General features: G+C 45.3%; 1 protein-coding gene across 6 annotated transcripts in view; it reads left to right on the top strand.

Annotated features, from left to right (window-relative positions):
* Positions 1-18,636, top strand: part of WNT11 (Wnt family member 11) — a 171,608-nt gene extending 152,972 nt beyond the window's left edge. For all 6 annotated transcript variants that reach the window (XM_030199334.1, XM_030199329.1, XM_030199331.1 and 3 more), the window contains one exon: positions 17,704-18,636. In XM_030199334.1, the coding sequence (XP_030055194.1) occupies positions 17,704-17,878 (175 nt within the window). In that variant the 3' untranslated portion in view covers positions 17,879-18,636. The remainder of the gene's footprint in view (positions 1-17,703) is intronic.
* Positions 18,637-19,682: the final 1,046 nt, after the last annotated feature.

Here is a 19,682-nt window from a genome sequence, read left to right as displayed (position 1 = left end):
GGATTTTTTTTCCAGTTTTGCATCTGTGGGAAAAAAGTCCTAGTATATAAGCCTCACAGTTATTAAAAATAAAATAGATGTTATCGATCTGTATATTGCCAGGCAAAAATCTACATTTTTCACCTTCTGCTGCATAAAAAATACCAGTCAATATTCGGTAAAGTAAGTTTGTTTCCCTGATCTACACAACTCATTCTGGGGGTCCTTTTACCAAGCTGCGGGAAAAAGGGCCCAGTGGTAGCAGCAGGGGCAGTTTTTCCTGTGTGCTACAGTGAGTAAAAAGCCCCTCCCCCCAAAAAAATATGGCCACACCTTAAGATAACTCTAACCACTTGGCCAAGCAGCGGGGAGCACTTACCACCACCCACTGAGGTGGCAGTAAGGGCCCCTGCGGTAACCAGGCAGCACACTGCGATTCCCGATTACCACCGGGTTATCACCATGCTAACCATTCCAGCGTTTAAATTTCTTTCCCTTGGAAAATGGTGCACGCTCGACCCGGAACTACCACTGGCGGCCATACTTGTCACTTGATGGACTTTGCTGTTGTAACTGACACATCTTGCCACCTACGGAGGGGCATAATCGAAAGGGACGTTCTCATCTCGATTTGGGCGTCCTCGCAAAACTGTCCCCATCCAGGGGCGGGGAAACCTGTATTTTCGAAACAATATGGACGTCCATCTTTTGTTTTGATAATACGGTCAGGGATGCCCAAATCCTGAAATTTGGTCGTCCTTAGAGATGGTCGCCCTAGACTTGGTCGTTTCTGATTTTCGGCAATAATGGAAACCAAGGACATCTATCTCGGAAACGACCAAATGCAAGCCATTTGGTGGTGGGAAGAGCCAGCATTTGTAATGCACTGGTCCCCCTGACATGCCAGGACACCCACCGGGCACCCTAGGGGGCACTGCAGTGGACTTCATAAATTGCTCCCAGGTACATAGCTCCCTTACCTTGTGTGCTGAGCCCCCCAAAACCCACTACCCACAACTGTACATCACTACCATAGTCCTTACGGGTGAAGGGGGGCATCTAGATGTGGGTACAGTGGGTTTCTGGTGGGTTTTGGAGGGCTCGCTGTTTCCTCCACAAACATAACAGGTAGGGGGGGGTATGGGCCTGGATCCGCCCACTAAAACTGCTCCAGGTACCTGCATACTGCTTTGATGGACCTGAGTATGACATCTGAGGCTGGCAATCAATATTTTTAAAGATGTTTTTTGACGGTGGGAGGGGGGTTAGTGATCACTGGGGAAGTAAGGGTAGGTCATCCCCGATTCTCTCCGGCGGTCAACTGGTTATTTTGGGCACCTTTTTGTGCCTTGGTCGTAAGAAAAACACGACCAGGTAACGTCATCCAAGTGTTCGTCAGGGACGTCCTTGTTTCTTTCGATTATGGGTCGAGGACGTCCAAGTGTTAGGCACGCCCAAGCCCTGCCTTTGCTACGCCTCCGATACGCCCCCTTGAACTTTGGCCGTCCCTGTCCAAAATCGGCTTTCAATTATACCGATTTGGACGGCCCTGTGAAAAGGACGCCCATCTTCCGATTTATGTCGAAAGATGGGCGTCCTTCTCTTTCGAAAATGAACCCAATGGTCAATTAAGATTATTAGGATAGTTATAGAATGTGATAGTAGCCTGATGTTGCGACGATGCCCGTACCACTGGAATCAGTTGTGTATGATTTGTCTGAAACAATCATTGTAGTCATCTGATTTAGTCCCGACATGGACTTAGACCCGTCTGGTTTTCAAAATATCCATAATGAATACGTTCAAGATAGATCTCTTAGGCTTCTGTGGCTGAGTTTAAACTACTGTATCAACAAATCTTCCTGCCTTCCAGAATCAAAGCTGCTCCAATGAAACCACTTACCTCAAACTTCAGCCAATCAGATTTCATACCACTCTGAAGAAAGCCATGACACAATGGTTGACAGCAACCTGGACAGCGGCAATCATAGGAGCCAGCTCTGTGGGTGCTTGAGCACCCCCTATATTTAACAAACTCCTTGACTGTGTCCAGGGAGAAGTAATTTCCATTGGGTTTAGCACCCCCAAGTTGGCTCCTATGGCGGCAATGATCAATGGAAATCTATCTTGAGCATGTTCATTATGGATATCCTGAAAAACAGATTGGCTGGAGGTGGGAGGTGGATGGGGCACTCCAGGACTGGTTTGAGAAGCACTGATCTAGAAGGCAATTACTTTTTGCACTTCTGCTGCTGCTAGGATCTGCTTTCATTTCTACTGGCACTGGTGTTGCTCGTTACAATGGAACAGATGGATCAGAAGGCATTTCATAAAGAGGTTAAAGTACTTTGGGCACACACTGACAGTATCTGGTATATTTATATATTTCCAGTCTGGCTTACAGTACACACACAGTGCCAGCTGTTCTGACTGGTGTTTGTCCATCACCACTGTTTCCCTAAGTCTGGGTGACTTACTTCAAGCGTGTCGGTACCACCTGCTTGATTAGCGTCATTGCCAAATTCTCTCTAAAAAGCTGCTGCCCTCCCATCCAGTTTCGGCTTGTGTGAGTCAGCGATGGCTAGGCCAACCCAAAAATAACGTTCTATTAATATTAGCAAAAACAGTAAGTAAGACAGAAGGTCAGTTCTCACCCTATGTGGTCAAATGATCTTCTGCCAGACAATTGACATGGCAGAGTCCTAAGTAAAACCACTCTACTGTTTTAGAGGAGGATAAAAATGGGGTGAGCAGGTAGACAGGGTGAGAAAAGGCTACCTTCTCGAGGACTGTCAGCTGTTGATTACACATCCCTTCAGTTTGCCAGGCTAGACAAGGCACACTGCTTTCTGTTACATGGCCTGTGCATTTTGGAACGCACTTCTATCTATGCTTCATCTTGAAGACTCCATCTCAAAATTCAAAGATTGTCCCAATGACGCACTTATCAATTAAAGTCTTTGGTGACCGACCGGGGGGGGCCTAAGGGTATCTGGAAAGTATTAGATTTCTAACTACTATGTGCGGAGCAGCTGAAGGCAGTCATCTGCCTGAGGTGAGGGATGAGCTGGCACCCCCTCCCCCAAGCATCCAATATATTGGTGGTGCCGGGGTTGCCCCAACCATTAGGCTCGACTGGCCAGCTGCCTAGGGCAGCAGATTCTTAGAGGGTGGCAGCTGCGGTCAAAGCAAAACAATAGATCCTAACTGTCGGACAAACTCAAAAGAAAAGCTCGGTTTAACATAGCATAATAAAATTAGTCATACTGACACCAATGTTCTAAGGCACTTATATTCAGTTAGCAAGTGCTGCTAAGTGGGTAAGTGCCGAAGACAGGGATATTCAGAGGCACTAAGTGGATAGTGCCGCTGAATATTTCTTCTGACCACCTCGGCACTACCTTAATATCCCTCACTGCCCATCTCTCTCTCTCTCCTTCCACAGCCTCTTATTCTCCAGTCTTCTAGTTACGCTCCCCGTTCTCTCTTCCCTATATCCATCATCTTTCGTTCTCTCTCCTCCCACTCTCATTTCCTTTACTCACCCCAACACCTTCCCTGTTATTCATCCCTTCCCCTTCTTAGGTCTTACTCAGGCTCACATTCCCCCTTTTACTTTTCACCTATATTACCTTTTATCCCTCACACTCTTCAGAGCCCGTTGTTTCTTTTTCCTCTTTCCCCCAGCAGCTATTGCCCTGCCTCTTCTTCGACCCTTCTTTCTCTCCTTCCACAGCATCCACCCCCTAATCGCCTTCTCCAATATTTATTTACCCCATCTTTCCTCCAGCTTAGCTCCAGCACCCATCTCTGTGTTCCTCTATTTTCACCTTCCTCTGCATATGCCCATGTTTTTCTCCCCTCCCTCCAATATCTGTCCTTCTCTTCCTTCTCTCACCACCAAAACCTTCCTCCCTATCCCCAGCATCCAGGGCCGCTGAGAGCCAGAGCCGGGCCCGGGACAAGGCCGCCCCCGCCCTACCCCCCACCCCACCCGAGGTCATCGTCGCTGCCGGGCCCCCCCTCCACCCGCTACGGGGCCCTGAACTAACCTTAAACGCCTCCTTCCTTTCCTTTCACCACCTTCGCGGCAAGCAGCAGCAGGGCAGACCGTCAGGTGAGGGCGGGACACGGAAGGAAGGAGTGGCCTGCCCTGCTGCTGCTTGCCGCGAAGGTGGTGAAAGGAAAGGAAGGAGGCGTTTAAGGTTAGTTAGTTCGGGAGCGACGGCGGGCGGGCCTGACTGCGGTGGCGCCGGGCCCCCTCCGGAGGCCCGGGCCCGGGGACTTTTGTCCCCCCTATCCCCCCCCTCTCGGCGGCCCTGCCAGCATCAGACTGGTCTCATCACTCCCCCTTCTCAGTGCCACTAAATCTGCTGTAGTGTGAGCAGCTCCTTTCTTGTCTCCAGCTGCTCTGGCTGATGGAACCACCTAGGAGTTGAAAGCAGAGAACAACTACTTACTGTATTTCACACCGAACAGGAGCTTCACGGTGCTGGAAGCCTTAGTGGCGGGAGCTACTAAAAAGGAGCACCTCGCTCTGCAGCGGATTTAGTGGCACCAGGATAGGCAGATAGTAGAAAGGATCAGCTGGCACAAATTTTGATGGGCAGGGACCAGCAGGCCAGGGATGGCACCCACGTGCCTCTCCTCCCTCCCAAATCAGAGACGCCAAGGGTGGCCCATCCCAAAGAGTGAGATTTACCATCACAATGGACTGAAATTGAAGGCCAATGAGTGAGATTTTCTAGCAGTGCATCTGGGGTATAAATTTGGAAAGATCTGCTTGGTTTGTTTTCTAAATGCTGCTGAGGGCAATGACTATCCATCTTTTTTTCCGTCGGTACACCCCTGATGGGCAATGCTTGCATGTACGACAACTGCATTAATGAGCCTCACAGATCTTTGATGAGACACAACATAGCAGTTCTTATGAGTTAAATGTAAATATGCTCTGCATCCACAAAAATTCAACCTCCCCACAACAAGTACAGATCAGAACTAGAATATATTTCCATGGAAGTCACCATACCAAAAAAAACCCCCATAAATAAATCTTGATTTTCATGTCATCTGAGCAACAGCAACACAAAGCTCTCCTCTACCAGGCACATTATGAAATACAAAACCTGAAAAAAAAAAAATCCTAATTCGACACATAAGTAGCAAACATATCATTCAACGGTAACACTAATCCCATGATTCAAACAGCTACAACCCTACCTATAAAAGAAAGCACTAAAAATGTTACTGTGGGCCCTAAAACACCAATACACCTACTACAGGTAAAACAGAACAAGTGGGACGGCTACAGATCTCAACACAGCAGAATAGTACGCCTCAGTCACATGCAAAACACAGACTCTCACAAAATACAGAACAAGGGATCACCAAGTATAAATGGAAATATAGAGACAAAAATTGAACTGCAAACCCCAAGAAGTCAAACTCAATATGCATTGCAACACTGGAGAAATAAAAACATAAATCATATTTTGTAAGGAATACAATACAAAAAAAATCTGCGATGAACATTTCCCAAAGCTCACATATTTCAATCAATAAATTCAAAATAAAACTTTTTTTCTACCTTTATTTTCTGGACGGTTTCATGTTCTTTTAATTTGCTTCCAGATTCTCTTGTCTGCTTTCCTGTCTGTCTTCTGTTTCCAGTGGCTGCTGTCCACTTTTCATTTCTCCGCTCTCCTCTTGTCTTGCTCCCTCAGTACATTTGTCTGATATATTGATGTTTCCTTTTTAGCTCTTTCCTTCCTTTTTTTTGTTTTCTGCCTCTGTCTACTCATATTTCACCCTTTTCCTTTCTATTTTTCACCTACCTATCAACTTTCCATCTCCTTTTCTCACCCCATAGCTCTCCCAGTTCCCATCTCGCCCCTTCCCCAATCTCTGTTCCTATTTATCTGTCACCCATTCCCCATTACCACATTTCTACCCTCTGTACTCGCTATTCTGCTCTCACTCATGTTTATGTTTATTGAGACTTGTTATACCACTCTACCAAGGCAGAGCACAGCGGTTTACATTTCCTACTAATATAATAAAAATGGAAGGAAAAAAAACACCAAAATAATCTCCTTGACAACCCCCTTGGCCTTTCCCACATGGTTTACACCATTCCTGGTATCTCCCTTCCCTATCCCTTGTTCCACTCTTGTAGCCCAGCATCTTCTCTCCTCCCCCCTTATCCTTGAAGCCTGACATGTTCCTGTCCCATCTCTCTTCCGTCCTGCCCCCCTCCCATGGTCTAGAATCTCTTTCTCTTCTGTCATCCTCCTCCATATTCCAGCATCTCTCCCTCCCTGTTCCCTCATTTGAGTCCAACATCTCTCCCTCTTTCTTTCTTTCTTTCCTCCCTCCCATTGTCCAACACCATGTCGGGTCCCTTGAACAATCAATAAAGTATCTTTATCAACATCATCTCCCGAGTTGGTCTAGTCTGTGGTCAGCCTCTACTTCTTGATCATTGATCTTCAGGACATGGAGCAGAGGAGATTTGGTGATAAGATATAATCGGGACTTTACTGCAATCTCCGCAGTGCTATCATAATGGAACATGTGAATGATTATAGTGAGAACTGATTTGAATGAAGAATTGAAAGAAAATGCCATTTATATATTGGATGACTACGAGGTTTGAATTTTGGATTATTGGAGAGACTTTTTAGTAGGGATTTTTCCCTGCTTATGGACTGAATTGGTATTAATTAAGAACAGCTGCTCTGTGTTAGGCTGATACATATTTAGAGTTTTATTGTTAGTAGGTTGAATGCTTTCGAGTGTGATAACATTTTCTAAGGTGTTACTGATAATGTGTAACAATGATATGTTTGCAATGCTTATACTGCATTTAGGATTTTAAAGTAAGTTTGCAGGAATGTTCATTCTGCTATTTTAATGGTTTGAATAAAGCATAAAGAACACATTTTAAATGAATGTAGTATTTAGAGAAGTATAGAAATATTTGGATTAGTCATGTTTTGAGTACAATAAATATGCATGCGATTAATTTGCATGGACTGCCTCCAATGTTTTCAACTTAATCTCATGCATATTCATTTTGGATACCTTGAAACCCAGACTAACATAGTAACATAGTAGATGACGGCAGAAAAAGACCTGCACGGTCCATCCAGTCTGCCCAACAAGATAACTCATATTTGCTGCTTTTTGTGTATACCCTACTTTGATTTGTACCTGTGCTCTTCAGGGCACAGACCGTATAAGTCTGCCCCGCACTATCCCCGCCTCCCAACCACCAGCCCCGCCTCCCAACCACCGGCTCTGGCACAGGCACAGACCGTATAAGTCTGCCCACCACCAGCCCTGCCTCCCAACCACCGGCTCTGGCACAGACCGTACAAGTCTGCCCAGCACTATCCCTGCCTCCCAACCACCAGTCCCGCTTCCCACCACCGGCTCTGGCACAGACCGTATAAGTCTGCCCAGCCCTATCCCCGCCTCCCAACCACCAGCCCCGCCTCCCGATCTTGACTAAGCTCCTGAGGATCCATTCCTTCGGCACAGGATTCCTTTATGCTTATCCCACGCGTGTTTGAATTCCGTTACCGTTTTCATTTCCACCACCTCCCGCAGGAGGGCATTCCAAGCATCCACTACTCTCTCCGTGAAAAAATACTTCCTGACATTTTTCTTGAGTCTGCCCCCCTTCAATCTCATTTCATGTCCTCTCGTTCTACCACCTTCCCATCTCCGGAAAAGACTGACTTGATGTGTCCCCAGGACTGGGTTCAGAACCCCTGTTCTAGAGCAAGCCTAATGGTTAGTGCAGTGGGCCAGGGCCGCCGAGGGGGGGGGGGGGAGATTCCCCAGGGCCTGGTCTCCAAGGGTGCCCGTCGCCGGGGTCTGTCTCTATCCCGCTCCTCACGAGACCTGGGTGATTATGTCCTGACAGGAGCAGGAGAGAGAAAACTCTGGCGCCATGCCCCTCTTAGAGGCTGGGGAGGAGCAGACACTGGGCTTTGGTGCCTCTGGTTTGGCTGTCGGGGGTCACCAAGCCCCGCCAGCAGAAGTCTTTCTCCAGGGCTGTTCGCCTCATTGCCTGTCTCGTGGCTGCTTTTCCCCTCACGTCACTCAGGGCAGGCAATGCGGCAGAGAACAGCGCTGGAGAAAGGCTTCTGTTGGCGGGGCTTGGGGACCCCTGCCAACCAAGGTATGTGGAGTTGTGCCCCCCTCTACTTTGGGCTCTGACCATCTCCGCCCCCCCCCCCAAAATTTTTTTTAATAGTCTGGCAGCGGGGTGGCAGCGGTGGTCCGGGGGGCAGCAGCAACAGCCCTGTCCTGGTCCCAGCTCAGTCTCGCAGTGGGCTGACAACCAGGGAAATTGGGTTCGATTCCCACTGCAGCTCCTTGTGACCCTGGGCAAGTCACTTAACCCTCTATTGCCCCAGGTACAAAAAACTTAGATTGTGAGCTCATTAGGGACAGAGAAAGTACCTGCATATAATATACGTAAACCACTTTGGTTGTACCTCTTCGATCAATGCAAAACTCTGCTGCACGACTCATTTTCTGCCAAAGTCGCTATGCCCATATTAGCCCTCTCCTTAAGTCACTTCACTGGCTCCCTATCTGTTTCCGTATTCTATTCAAACTTCTCCTATTGACCTATAAATGCATTCACTCTGCCGTTCCCCAGTACCTCTCCACTCTTGTCTCCCCCTACGTTCCCCCTCGAGTACTCCGCTCTGTAGATAAGTCTCTCTTATCCGTCCCTTTCTCCTCTACTGCTAATTCAAGACTCCGTTCCTTTTGTCTCGCTGCACCTCACGCCTGGAATAGACTTCCCGAGCCTGTACGTCTAGCCCCGTCTTTGGCCGTTTTCAAGTCCAAACTCAAATCCCACCTCTTTACCTCTGCTTTTGACTCCTAACTCACTTACCCTGTCCTTTTTCCTCACCTCTTTATTCCCTTACCCTTAATTGTTCTGTCCGTTTACCTGTCTTATCTAGATTGTAAGCTCTTTGCGCAGGGACTGTCTTTTTTGTGTATGGTGTACAGCGCTGTGTATGCCTTGTAGCGCTATAGAAATGATAAGTAGTAGTTGTACCACAGAAAGGGGGTGTATTAAATCCATGACACTTTACACTATTAATAATTTTGAGCAAATAAAAGGGGTTTAGTTCTGCATAACTCTGTAGAGAAGAACATTTGGGAACTATTACAGGGGGGGGGGGGGGCGGAGGTGCAGAACAGGAGGATCAATAGTGTAAAACAGAGAGTAAGGACTCCCGATATCGCTAGAGCTTAAGGAGGTGATTGTAGAAGCCTTATGCGGCATCTACATATATAAATAGTGGCATTTTCACACACAGATTTCATCTGCATTTAAATGCTGATTTTAGAATGCTATTTACATGTGTAGAAGCCCTGGCATGCACAAAGTCCAAGGGGGCATGTTTTGACTTGGCCTGGACAGTCCCCAAAATTCTATGATTTCTCATTTTACAATGGGAATACAAATGTTATTTTAATACATTTCCACTTCAGCTTTTTCACCCCCTCAGAGGCACACAAAAGTGTCAGCAAAGTGCTTGTTTTGGCCATGCCTTGACAAAGTACCTCATGAGAAGACTCCTGAGGAAATTAAAAAGTCATGGGATAGGAGGCAATGTCCTATTGTGGAACGGGAACTGATTAAAGGATAGAAAACAGAGACCAGCGTTAACTGGTCAATTTTCTCAATGGAGAAAGATCTGTACTATAGGTCTACTGCTTTGTAACACTTATAAATGAGGTGGAAATGGAAACAACAAGTGAGGAGATAACATTTCTCAGATGACAAAATTATTCAATGTTGTCAGCTCACAACAGGATTGCGAGAAGATGCAAGAGGTGCTTGTGAAACAGGAATGGATGAGGAAATTTATTTTGGACAAGTGCAAAGTGATGCATGTAGGGAAGAGCAGCCCAATCTCTATAGCTGAAAGATGCAGTGTTCCATTAGGGATTAGCACCTAGGTAGGGTTACCATATGTCCGGATTTACCCGGACATGTCCTCTTTTTGAGGGCATGTCCGGGCAACCGGGCGGGTTTTGCCAATCTTCCCGTTTGTCCAGAAATCCGGACAAACGGGCAGATTGCTAGCCTCCCCTCCCCTTACTTACTACTGCCCTGGTGGTCTAGTGACCTCTTCCGCCTTTGGGGCAGGAAAGAGCCCCCTCTTCCTGCCCGGAGTGCTGCCTTGCATGCATCCTTCCTGTTCGTGATCTCGGTGCCGATTCAAAATGGCTGCCGAGAGTTGAAGTCTCGCGAGGTCACTTCAATTCTCGGTGGCCATTTTGAATTGGCGCCGAGATCACAAACAGGAAGGATGCATGCAGGGCAGCGCTCTGGGCAGGAAAGAGGGGGCTCTTTCGGGCCCTGAAGAGGTCAGTAGACCACCAGGGCAGTAGTAAGGGGAGGGGGGTGACGGGGAGGGGGAGTGACGGGGTATGTGACGGGGGGAGGGGAAAATGTGACGGGCGGAGCGAGGGTGTGAAAGGGGGTGGGGTGGGTGTGAAAGGGGGCGTGGTGGGGCAAGGTATGTGCCCTCCTTTTTGGGGGACAAAATATTCCATTAGGTGAATATTTCTTAACCCTACCATTAGGGATTAGCACCTAGGTAAAGGAACTAGGCATCATCCTGGATGATTAGGAAACGAGCAGAGGATAAAACAGAGTATCTCTATATAATAATTGGTCAATCTGCCTCCCTGGATGGCTGGCTGGCTGGGTTTGTAACCATATGCAAATAAAGTTACATCAGCTCGCCTCTAGCGCTCCCTTTCCTCTCATTGTTCCGCCCTCGCGGAAAGACGGAATGACGTCAGAGGAGGGCGGGACACTGAGAGGGATGGAAAGGGAAGGCTGGATGGAGGCGACGTGAGCCGAGCCTGCCGCCTTCACTGCCGCTGCTGCGACCTGAGGTGCAATGAACGTTTTAAAGGCAGGGCGGCAGGAAGGACACGAGTGCTGTTGTGGGAGACAAGGGCGGGCAGGTGAGGGCTGGGGTTGAACTCGACCTTGGGTGCTTAAAAGGGGGGTAGGTGGGAGCTGGGGCAAGTCACTGGACGTGAATAGGATGAGATGAGAGGGCAGAGGAGAATTGCTGGACGTGGATGGGAGGGGAGGGGAGACTCGCTGGACATGGAGAGAAGGACAGGGGTGAGAGGAGCAATTGCTTACACGAGAGTCACTGGACATGGAGGGGAGAATCATTGGACATGGAGGGGATAGGAGGGAAGAATCGCTGGACATGGAGCGGAGGGCAGGGGAGAGAGGAGAACTCGCTTAGACGATACCCTTCTTAGGGCCTGTTTCATTTTTCGCGAAATGGGTTTGTTTTGCTTGTATCATATATTACATCTAGATCACTCCATGGCATGATTGCACCCCGAGAGTTTTTAAAAAATTTGTAAAAAGTTTCCACGATCTTTACAGTTCTAGGAGGATTACAGATCAACATACACAGTTTAAAAACATATAAGACAACACATACAAACTATCACTTTAATATAAAACTTCATGAAGCCCCTTTATATATTCAGATTGAAAGCTTGACCAAACTAAAAGGTCTTTAAAGGAACTTTAAATTCTTTCAAGTCCCTCAGGGACCGGAGTCTTTGCTGGTAAATCATTCCACATTCCTGCAACATAAAATATAGATGACCTATTCTCCTCCAAACGAGAAGGTAGCGCATCCAGCAAATTGGAAGCTTCTGATAGTAAAGACTGGTGTAATTGCAACGTAGACAACACTAACAATGAAATTTTGTTGATCATAAATTTGAACACCAACAGTAAAATCTTATAACGAATCCAATACTCGATCGGCAACCAAGCCAATGCAATGAAAACAGGACTAATATGTTCTCTTCTCAAACGTCCGTCAATTAACCATGCGCTAACATTCTGCGCTATCTGAAAATATTTCAAGGAGAGTTTAAGTAGAGGAGCGTTTAGAAATGCCTATTAATAAACTATGGAAAATGAACGGAGCAGATCGTTAAAAAACAAAATGTAATTTATTGATAAAAAACAATTTAAAAATATATGTATATACACACAAACAGCCCGACACAGGCCGTGTTTCACCCAACAGGGCTGCTTCAGGGGCTATACAACAATCCTTTACTGCATTTTCAGAGATATGAAACCGTCAGATTGACTTCATGTCAGCATTCCGTTTTGGCATCTCTGACTGAGCTGTTTTTTTAAATCAAGGTGATCTTCTATACATTTTGAGCCTGCAAATAGGTGGGACACAAATGTAACAAAAAAAAAATAAATAAATTTAATTTCAGCACATTCAAAATATATCCATTACACTTGACAGTAAAAGGATTGTTGTGTAGCCCCTGAAGCAGCCCTGTTAGGTGAAACACGGCCTGTGTCGGGCTATTTGTGTGTATTTTAATTGGTTTTTGTCAATAAATTACATTTTGTTTTTTAACGATCTGCTCCGTTCATTTTCCATCTTGGAGTTTGCAGACCATCTGCCTTTGTGCTTTCTTGGACCCTCCCTTTTGGGTATTAATAAACTATTGCAGTAGTCAAAACGGGGTTTAAAACCACTCTGAACTACTATTCAAAAGTTATAGTCGGTCAAAAAATGCATCAAATGTCTGATCACTCTTAATTTGACAATGTTCTGTATCTGTGCTTCCATTGATAAAGTCAAATCAGTAATCACGCCTAATGATTTAATTTTCTGAACAAAAGATGTTTCCATTCCATCAATCATGCAAGTCTTAGGGAAAATTGGAATTGAATAAGGAGCTAACATAATCTGAGTCTTACTCATTAAGTTTCAGACGATTACTCATTATCCATCGTTTAATCATACTTAAAGACAATTTGAGCAAATCCAAAGTCTTAGTAAATGGCTGTCCTACTCAAGAAATCGAATGTCATCGGCATAAATCCAATTATCTATGCTCGGTGTACTGAGCAAAATATATAAAGGTTTAAGAAAATATTGAGTTGTATGTGGTTCTGATCACTGCATTTCAGAAAAGATGAGACGGAATTCTCAATATAGAACTAAGCTCTGGAATTCATTGACGGAGAATGTAGTAAAAGGTGTTAGTGTAGCTGGGTTTAAAAAAGGTTTGCACAAGTTCCTGGAAGAAAAGTCCATAAACTGGTAAGATAGATCTGGGGAAAGCCACAGTTTTTCCTTAACGGTAAGTCGCATGGAATCTTTCTACCTTTTGGGATCCTGCCAAGTACTTGTGACCTGGATTGGCCACTGCTGGAAACAGGATACAGGGCTTGAAGGACCTTTGGTCTGACCCTGTATGGAATTCTCATGTTCTTATGAGTGATTGAAGGTGCAATATTTCTTAACCGTTTAGTAATTTATATAGCCTAAAATACATATTATGGTGGTCCCAGATCCTCAATGTTCTGGGCCTAGCTCCCGAGATGGTTTCTCTCCTTATGTGGGTAGATGTGTTGGTCATAGGCACGTAAAAGAAAAAGAAGACATTTCCCTAAAAATGAAAAATCCTGTAGGACATATCTGAAGAAGTCCAAAAAGAGGACATGTGGTAACCCTACCTTTTCCAGCACTGCCCAGCTTTAAATACACCTCTTCTTCATATTTCAGGGCAACCTTTTGCATCAGCAGGTGGACCCTTAAGCTTCCCCTCTCTTATCACTTCCCTTCTAGAATCTGGACAAGAGAGCAAATCTCCCTAACTAGAACCAAAGCTTCCTAGAAAGCCAACTCACATACCTGCAGACCTCTTTCTTCCTGGGTTGGATTTTACTCTTTTCACCCATGGACTTTTAAATACCTTAAGCAGCTGACATGGCAGCCTGTTGGAGACAAACCTCTTCTCCTTCCTGTTGTGCAGACCAGTTTCATCTGCCTGTACCTAGGTAAACAAACAAGGAGAGGGAATCTAGCTATAGTGGCTAACCACCCACTTTCTTGGGAAAATCATGCTATGCCTCTTAAAAGACAAAACCTTCTTTTAAATTCCTCTCATAGCATGAGACGGGTCAGTAATCGAGCACCTGGGAGCTTGATAATTAGCCCTCCTCCCAAGTTCCTCAAGCACCTGCTCTTTCCCAGCTTCAGCCCTATTGCCTGCTGGGAAATGTCTGGCTTTCTCCACCTCAAGCACATTCTCCTTCCAATTCCAGCTCTACTGACTGCTGGGAAATCCACTCAAAACCCCCTTTAAAAGGACCAAGCTTAAAAGTGCCTGAACTTAAACGAGGACTTCCCTGTTTTTTCCCATTTTCTGGCTGCATCCACGATGTCCTTATTCTTACCTGATTTGATTACTGTAATTCCTACTTAGAGACTAGCCACTCTATTCCTGTAGGCATCTTTGCTATCACACCCCTCACCTGGTTCAGGAAGCCACTAGAGTCCTGCAACATGACATGCTTAAGAATCCTGTGAGTGTTTACTTCCTGGTTGCTGCACTTCCCTTTTATAGCCCTAGATGACCTCACTTCCTGGCTAGGGATATATATAGGGAAGTTCTCTACACTCCCTCCAGTGCTTTGATAACAGGCTTCTAGAGTTCTACCTCTGCAGTGTTCATTGCCTGGCCAATTCCTGCTTGTTCCTGCCTGTTCCAGTCCTCCAGCCCTGCTTGTTCCTGTCACCAGCTTTGCTGTTCCAGCTACTCGCTTGCCTTGATTCCATTGGGCCAGCCCCCAAGAGCTCTCGTAAGAGCCAACCTCAAGGGTTTTCTAAAGAGCCAACCTCTAGACAAACAATTTTGTGTTCCAGCCAGTCTGCTAGGCACTGCCTATTCCTACACGTCAGCCTGTCTGAATCAGGTCCTGCATGCTGCAGCTTCCAGACTCTGTCAGGTGGTCCTGTCAGGAACCGTCAATGAGGGCTTGCATGATGCTTTACTTTTTCCATATACCCTATTCCTGTAATACAAAACTCCCTGTTGTTCCCCCACCAGCCAATATTTATCTGGCAGCGGTCAGCGAGAGTACCGCTAGAGGTCACGGCAGCCATTTTTACAATGGAGCCACTAGGGGAAAGAGCGAGTAGTAGTAGTGGCATTCACTCCTACCCCCCATTGCCCTACTGGACCACCAGGGACTAAGGTAGGCCTGGGGGCTGTTCAAATTGGGGTGGGGATCATAGGTTGTATTGGGGGTAGGAGGGATGATCATTGAATGTGTTGGGAGAGAGGAGATAGGAGACTGTGTCGGGGGGGAGGGGGATCAGAGACTGTTGTTGGGGGTCAATGATGGTGTCAGGGAAGGGGGCAATCGGAGCAGACACTGCAGGCCGGGACCTAGAAATTATGTGGGTGCTGGCTGATATTCAGCACCCCCATAGCTAACTGGGCAAAGTTAGAACCACTTTTTATGTGGTCCTACATGCGTGGTTAATTATGCGGGCACTGGTCCCTATATTGCCCCAGACCTGCCCACTTGGGACAGGTCTGATGAGTGCTGATATGCAACTAGAACTTGATATGATATCTAGAACTTTGTCTATCAACTAACCAGTTTCGGAGATTCAGCTGGACTTTTTCCCCATTCCAGGGGCTTCTGTTATATTGCCCCCTCCCTTTGGAACAACCTACCTGTCAAGCTTTGCCTTGAATCATCAATGGAGATATTTATCTGCTCTTAAAACTTGGTTTCTTCTCCAGGTGTTTTCCTCATTTCTTTCCTGTAGTCTCCATTTCCTTGCTGGCACTGGTTCTCCTTGTGTTTTCAATTATGTAGCTTGATGGGGGGAGGGGGGGTTAAAATGTGCAATTGTACTGTTAATCTGGGTTATTAGTAACTAGGTCTCATTTCATAAAATGGAACCTGTGCTATAATAGCATGAGTTGTAAAAATAACCCATCTTAACCATGGTCCACGTTGATAACTATTAATTCACCTCCCACTGGTGTCTTGTCCTTGTTTATTCACATTCAACGTGCTTTGGTTTTGTTTGTTTCATGCTGTTTTGATTTGTATACTACCAAGATGTTGTTGCGAATGGCAGTATATCAAATGCGTCATTCATATTTTGCATTTTCAAAGCATGGAGAAGTAATTTTACAGCCAGATGCTCACATAAGAAATGCAAAAAGATTGCTGTGTGCCTTTATAGAACAGGATCCTAGATCCCGTCTCACTCAGTACAGGGCTGGTCCGACCTTTAGACAAGTCTAGGCGGTTGCCTAGGGTGGTAGCTTCTGGGGGAGGGGGAGCAGCTGACAGTCACTCTAACTCAAAGAACCATTAACATATACTTTTACCCTGAATTTTTATTGGATGATTGTGTGTGATCATGATTGTTGAGTTTAATTATCAAAATCTTAGGGGTCTGCAGATTGGGGACCTGAAAGTTAACACGGTAACCAGGCGGTAATGACCTACATGCACCAAATGCCACTTGGCGCGCGTCCAATACGTGCGTCCGAAAATAAAAATTATTTTTCTGACGCGCGTATCAGACGCACCCAAAAAATGAAATTACTGCAAGAGCCACGTGGTAGCCATGCGGTAACTCTATTTTGGCATGCATTGGGCGTGCGTAGATGCTTACACGGCTTAGTAAAAGGGCCCCTTAAATTGCTTATGCAATTTTTAGCAACTTTTGTAGAATTCGGGGATATGCGTGTACACACGTGTTATAAAATGTAATACCACTTGTATCTCTCATTCTGGAATGGCGATTGCCATGACGGAACAATGTAAGCCACATTGAGCCTGCAAATAGGTAGGAAAATGTGGGATACAAATGCAACAAATAAATAAATAAAATATGCATATACATCGCAACTCAGTCTCTGCTTCACCCAAATTAGGCCTCCCCAAAATATCTACAGGCAGATTGCATAAGTGAGTGCACATTTTCTATGTTGTATTTTTTAAGCATGCATGCATACCTGGATTGGCCACTTTTCGATAAGACATTTTCAAAGGAAAATCATACAGTTCATAGACTTTCCCTTTAAGAAGTGGTTCAAAGTCTGCAAGGAAACATGCCAGTGGACTTGCGTGGTTAGGAAACTTGAACCCCTACGTAGCAAAATTCATTCGGGAAAGGGTTTTTCTTTTATTCCATGACATCAAAATCAAACACATTTGTTCTTTCAGTTTACGCACTCACTCTGATGCATTTGTTTATTAACCAGCCACAGTTCACTCTTTGTGATATGTACATTTATTTCAGAGAGGCATAAAACATTTACAATTGGGGTAGGTAAAAACGTCCAAGAAATGTTAGGCATTCATTGAAAGCTTAAGAGGATTTGGGAGTGATTTTTGTTGATCTTCGCTTTGGTCTTCCTAGAATTAAGAGATGGACCATAGTCTACAGTGAGATGTTCAGGGGGAATCAATCATCATCTTCAGTATGAAATGGTGTCTAGTAACAGAGCAAATGGCCTGTTTGATGTATAAAACATAACATCACATACTTGTGTGAGCAAAACCGCACTCTGTTTAACAGCTGTTGACCATCTTAGCCTGAGTTCAAACCGATCATCTAACCCAACGTTCATGCAAAAATCCCTGTGAATGTTTAAATAATTGAATGATGACATCAAGGGCTGGCTGGGAACTGCTCTTATGACTCTGTGATGTTGGACGCTCCATATTAATTTATTTGACACAACTAGTGACACCTACGCAGTGTGTAATAGGGATATAGGTGCTTGACGCCCTAGATATTCCACGTGATGCAAACTGATGAGTAACTATGTCTTCTGTTTCAGGCAATGTAATAAGACATCCAATGGCAGTGACAGCTGTGATCTGATGTGCTGCGGTAGAGGCTACAACCCATACATGGACAAAGTGGTTGAGCGATGCCACTGCAAATACCACTGGTGCTGCTACGTGACCTGTAAAAAATGCGAGAGGACTGTCGAGAGGTATGTTTGCAAATGAAAGACCTCCAGTTAGCTTTTGCCAAGAGATGCAGACATCAATGGAACTAAGGCACTTTCCAGCGAGGAAGGAGACTTTTTTTTTTTTTTTTGGACTATGTGTTTATTTCCTAAAGACCTTGCCGTAAGGACCGAGCCTCGTTTTGTACCAAAACTCAAAAGGATATTTTTGTGCCTTCCACACAATGCGTTGAAAAGATGGATAGCCTAATTTGTTGGCCAGTGTCTTTCTGGAAGCCCAGATATGAAGTGCTCTTAACGCCGTCACGAAAGAGTGAGTGGATTTGTTTTCTTCTTTAGAAATTTGATATTGTAAATATGAAAGGTGAGACCACAGCTCCTCATCCGTCTCGATATGAAAGAGGTATGGACTGTGCCCCTCTGATGTTCTGTGTGGTGTCTTGGTTCCACAATGGGATCGTCCAGTCAAAGAATAAAAACGCCAAGACCAAAAGAGCATCAGCAGAAGGACAATTTCTGAAAAAGATGACTGCTGGAGGAGGGTCTTTATTAAATATCGAATGTCGACCGCTCCGGGCAGCTTTATGTGGAAAGTTGCGTAGAACTGTCTTGCCATGAAAACTGCACAATACCACAACAGTGGATGTAAACATTTTCTTTTGTTTGCTGAACATACAGAAATATTTATAAATATATCATGTGCGCTTCTCTATTTTACCCTTTATATATATGTATATATAAATATATGTATATTAAACATGCTGAAAATATTATAAAATAAATCCTGAAAATGCAACAGTTTTAAAAATAGAAGCTTATAATTATTTCATGTATTTGAAATGTCCGCCTGATCTCTATCTCAGGGGGTCTTTTACTAAAGTGTGCTAAGCTTTTGCACTTACCACGCCCTAACATCAAAAATCAGCAGCGTTAAGGTGAAAAGGCTGCGTTCTAATTGTTGGGGGCGTGCCCTGCACGTCCTCTGCCATTAAAATCAAAACAAAATCAGTTCCCTCAGCAACAAAAAAACAGGAAGCAATAATCTAGGAAAATAAACAGGTAATTCAAAAGCTTCGGAGGTGAAACTTTCATCATGGATATTAAAAACCTTCCTCAACAACCATCTGTAGTGTGTACAATAAATAAAGTCCACTTTTCAAACAGAAGTACAAATGGCACTTATTTGAATACTCTGCTCAAATAATGCTACTTCTCCTTCATACTCTATCAAGCCAGGTCCCACAACGACAACCAACGGTGGCCAGCGTTTCGCTGTGCTGCTTCAGGGTCGTGCCATCTGGGCATATGAGTAGAGTATTCGAAGTTGAAGATAAGTGCCATTCGTACTTCTCTTTGAAACGTAGACTCGGGATTCAGTATACGAGGCATTGAGGGTCACCAATTGGCAGAGCAGCTCTAACACTTAAGGCAGTCTTATAATTGGTCACCCAAGTCGAAGAGGTAAAAAGGCATCTATTTGTAGCCTATTTTAATAAAAACACGTGGAGGGGCATAATCGAATGTCGCCAGCCACATAGATAGCCGGCGATCTATTTTGGTGGCGGCGCTACAGCTGGCCGGAACCGTATTATCGAAAAGATGTCCGGCCATCTTTTTTTTTTTTTGATAGTACGGTTTAGCCCGGCCAAATGCCAGAGTTCGCCGGGGTTGAGATCGCCGGTTTTGTTTCTCAGCGATAATGGAAAACAATTTCCGGCGATCTCCAACCCGGCGACATCCAAGGCATTTGGTCATGGGAGGAGTCAGCATTTGTAGTGCACTGGTCCCCCTCACATGCCAGGACACCAACTGGGCACCCTAGTGCGGTGGACTTCAGAAAAGGC

This window comes from Microcaecilia unicolor, chromosome 4 (genome assembly GCF_901765095.1).
Source record: "Microcaecilia unicolor chromosome 4, aMicUni1.1, whole genome shotgun sequence".
Taxonomy (NCBI): domain Eukaryota; kingdom Metazoa; phylum Chordata; class Amphibia; order Gymnophiona; family Siphonopidae; genus Microcaecilia; species Microcaecilia unicolor.
The sequence above is the reverse complement of the archived record's forward strand: the minus strand, read 5'-3'. Positions and strand labels throughout refer to the sequence as shown.